This window comes from Phragmites australis, chromosome 4 (genome assembly GCF_958298935.1).
Source record: "Phragmites australis chromosome 4, lpPhrAust1.1, whole genome shotgun sequence".
NCBI classification, from domain to species: domain Eukaryota; kingdom Viridiplantae; phylum Streptophyta; class Magnoliopsida; order Poales; family Poaceae; genus Phragmites; species Phragmites australis.
Genome location: NC_084924.1, coordinates 44,478,165 through 44,481,005, shown reverse-complemented (window position 1 = coordinate 44,481,005; position 2,841 = coordinate 44,478,165). Strand labels below are relative to the sequence as shown.

Genomic DNA, 2,841 nt, shown 5'->3' with positions numbered 1-2,841 from the left:
TAAGGAAGGAACTCATCTATAACTAGTTCACAAACACTGATAGCAAAATACACAGGACGTAGAATTATTTTCATTCGAGATATTTAAACCTAGATAACCCATATATTCTTAAATTCATCATAAAACACAAACCACAAATATTATTCACGCGACCAACCACAAATATTATTCACAGGACCATCTATCAGTACACCAAAATCATTATTAAAAGTAAACCCTGGACACCTATATATAAAACAGAGCCGAGGACTACCCAGACACCGTAGACGGACCACTCCTCAAGCTCACACGGCTAGCTAGGAGTGAAAGAGTGAGGGGTGAGGACGCGGGACGCCTATTCGCTAGTACAACAATAATCGAGCGCGAGAGAGAAAGGAGACCGAGGCCGGCACACCAGGACAGGACCTCGTCCCCGCCTCCACACCGACACTTGCTTCGCCATGAGCACGGACGCCGTCCCGGTCGCCGTGGTGCCGGCGAAGCGCCCGCCCATCAACAAATACGCCTTCGCGTGCGCGCTTCTCGCCTCCATGAACTCCGTCCTCCTCGGCTATGGTACGTAGTACGGATACGGACGTGCATTTCCACCTCTCCTATATCATCCACGTACGTCACGCACGTTCATGCAAGCACGTAATTAACCTGTTAGATGCTAACGTTCTTTGATGTGTGTTCGTGGCCGCGCGCGCGATGAGCAGACATCTCGGTGATGAGCGGCGCGCAGTTATTCATGAAGGAGGACCTGAAGATCACAGACACGCAGATCGAGATCCTCGCCGGCGTCATCAACATCTACTCGCTCTTCGGTTCGCTGGCAGCCGGCTTCACCTCCGACTGGCTCGGCCGGCGGTACACCATGGTGCTCGCGGCCGCCATCTTCTTCACGGGCGCTATACTGATGGGCCTCGCCCCGGACTACGCCATCCTCATGGTCGGCCGCTTCGTGGCCGGCGTCGGCGTCGGCTTCGCACTCATGATCGCCCCCGTGTACACGGCCGAGGTGGCGCCCACCTCGGCTCGCGGCTTCCTCACTTCGTTCCCGGAGGTGTTCAACAACTTCGGCATCCTCCTCGGCTACGTCTCCAACTTCGCCTTCGCGCGCCTCCCCGTCCATCTGAGCTGGCGCGCCATGTTCCTTGTCGGCGCCGTGCCGCCTGTCTTCCTCGGCGTCGCCGTCCTCGCCATGCCGGAGTCGCCCCGGTGGCTGGTCATGCGGGGCCGCATCGAGGACGCGCGCCGCGTCCTGCAGAAGACCTCCGACTCGCCCGCCGAGGCCGAGGAGCGGCTCCTTGACATCAAGAAGGCCGTCGGCATCCCCGAGGGCGTGTCCGACGCCGACGACGCGGTCGCCATCGTCCGCGCGAATAAGGGCTCGCATAGCGAGGGGGTGTGGAAGGAGCTGCTGATCAACCCTTCCCGTCCCGTGCGCCGCATGCTCGTGGCCGGCCTCGGGCTCATGTTCATCCAGCAAGCCACGGGCGTGGACTGCGTGGTGATGTACAGCCCCCGGGTGTTCGAGCGGGCCGGCATCAAGTCCAAGACCAACTCGCTGGGGGCCTCCATGGCGGTGGGCGCGTGCAAGACGTTTTTCATACCAATCTCGACGCTACTCCTCGACCGCATCGGCCGGCGGCCGCTGCTGCTCGCGAGCGGCGGCGGGATGACCATCTTCCTGTTCACGCTGGCCACGTCCCTGCTCATGATGGACCGGCGCCCGAAAGGTGAGGCGACGGCGCTGGGCGCGGTGAGCATCGCGGCGATGCTGTCGTTCGTGGCGTCGTTCGCCTCGGGGATGGGCCCCGTCGCGTGGGTGTACTGCTCGGAGATCTACCCGCTGCGACTGCGCGCGCAGGCCGCCGCCCTCGGCACGGGGCTGAACCGGATCATGAGCGGAGCCACAACTATGTCCTTCCTCTCGCTCTCCAACTCCATAACCATCGCCGGGAGCTTCTACCTCTACGCCTGCATCGCCGCCGCCGGGTGGGTGTTCATGTACTTCTTCCTGCCGGAGACAATGGGAAAGAGCCTGGAGGACACCGTGAAGCTCTTCGGCAAGGACGCAGACGACGAGGACGTCGGCGGCCGTCACGAGCGCAAGAAACCCACTGAGCTGGGTGCTCAGGCTCAGCAGTGAATCAAGTACCATGCATCCACGTGTCCGACACGCGATCCAGAGTGTGGCCGAAGCTTGCTGTTCCGAAAAGCTTCGATGATATGTTTCGTGTGGTGATAATCTTTAGATCCTGCCCACCTTACGTTAGATTTCTGGGTTTTTCGATCTGATTCTTGCTCACTCGTTATTGGCCGTAGCCAACATGTAGAGACACTGAGCCTGGTATTCCATGCGTTCAAAACGTCACAGCCACCGTAGCCGTTTTTAGCTCTGCCTTGTGGACTGCAAGCGTGACAGATCTTTGTGAGTTCTACTGTGGCAGTGTCTAAACTGTACTGGTGAGCAGTGTGTCTACTTATGTACATATGCCTGTTGTTATATCACTATGAGTGGGCCATCCTTGTGTCATTCTGTGGTTAGTTTTGCTGTATAACAACTTTTCATCCTTTGTCGTTACTGTTATCCAAGTGCCGAAAATCAACAGATTGTTCGGTAACAACACAAGGCCATATATTGGATGCTATTAGTTCTCAATATGTACATATCTGTGGCGTTACAGAGCAACTGATTTAGAGTGTGAGGGCGGAGCCCTTTTAATATACTCCCTCTGTTCAGTAATATAAGATATATTTTATTTTTAAAAAGTAATCAAAAATTATAATATGTTGTCAATTGCTATAATATTAACATAATATTAAAAATAATTGAAATATAAATATATTAAAAAC

General features: G+C 55.5%; 1 protein-coding gene across 1 annotated transcript; it reads left to right on the top strand.

Annotated features, from left to right (window-relative positions):
- Window positions 1-226: 226 nt before the first annotated feature.
- Window positions 227-2,532, top strand: LOC133916726 (polyol transporter 5-like). The gene is made up of 2 exons (XM_062360533.1): window positions 227-555; window positions 699-2,532. The coding sequence occupies exons 1-2, from the start codon at window positions 441-443 to the stop codon at window positions 2,132-2,134; spliced, it is 1,551 nt and encodes a 516-aa protein (XP_062216517.1). The 5' UTR covers window positions 227-440; the 3' UTR covers window positions 2,135-2,532.
- Window positions 2,533-2,841: the final 309 nt, after the last annotated feature.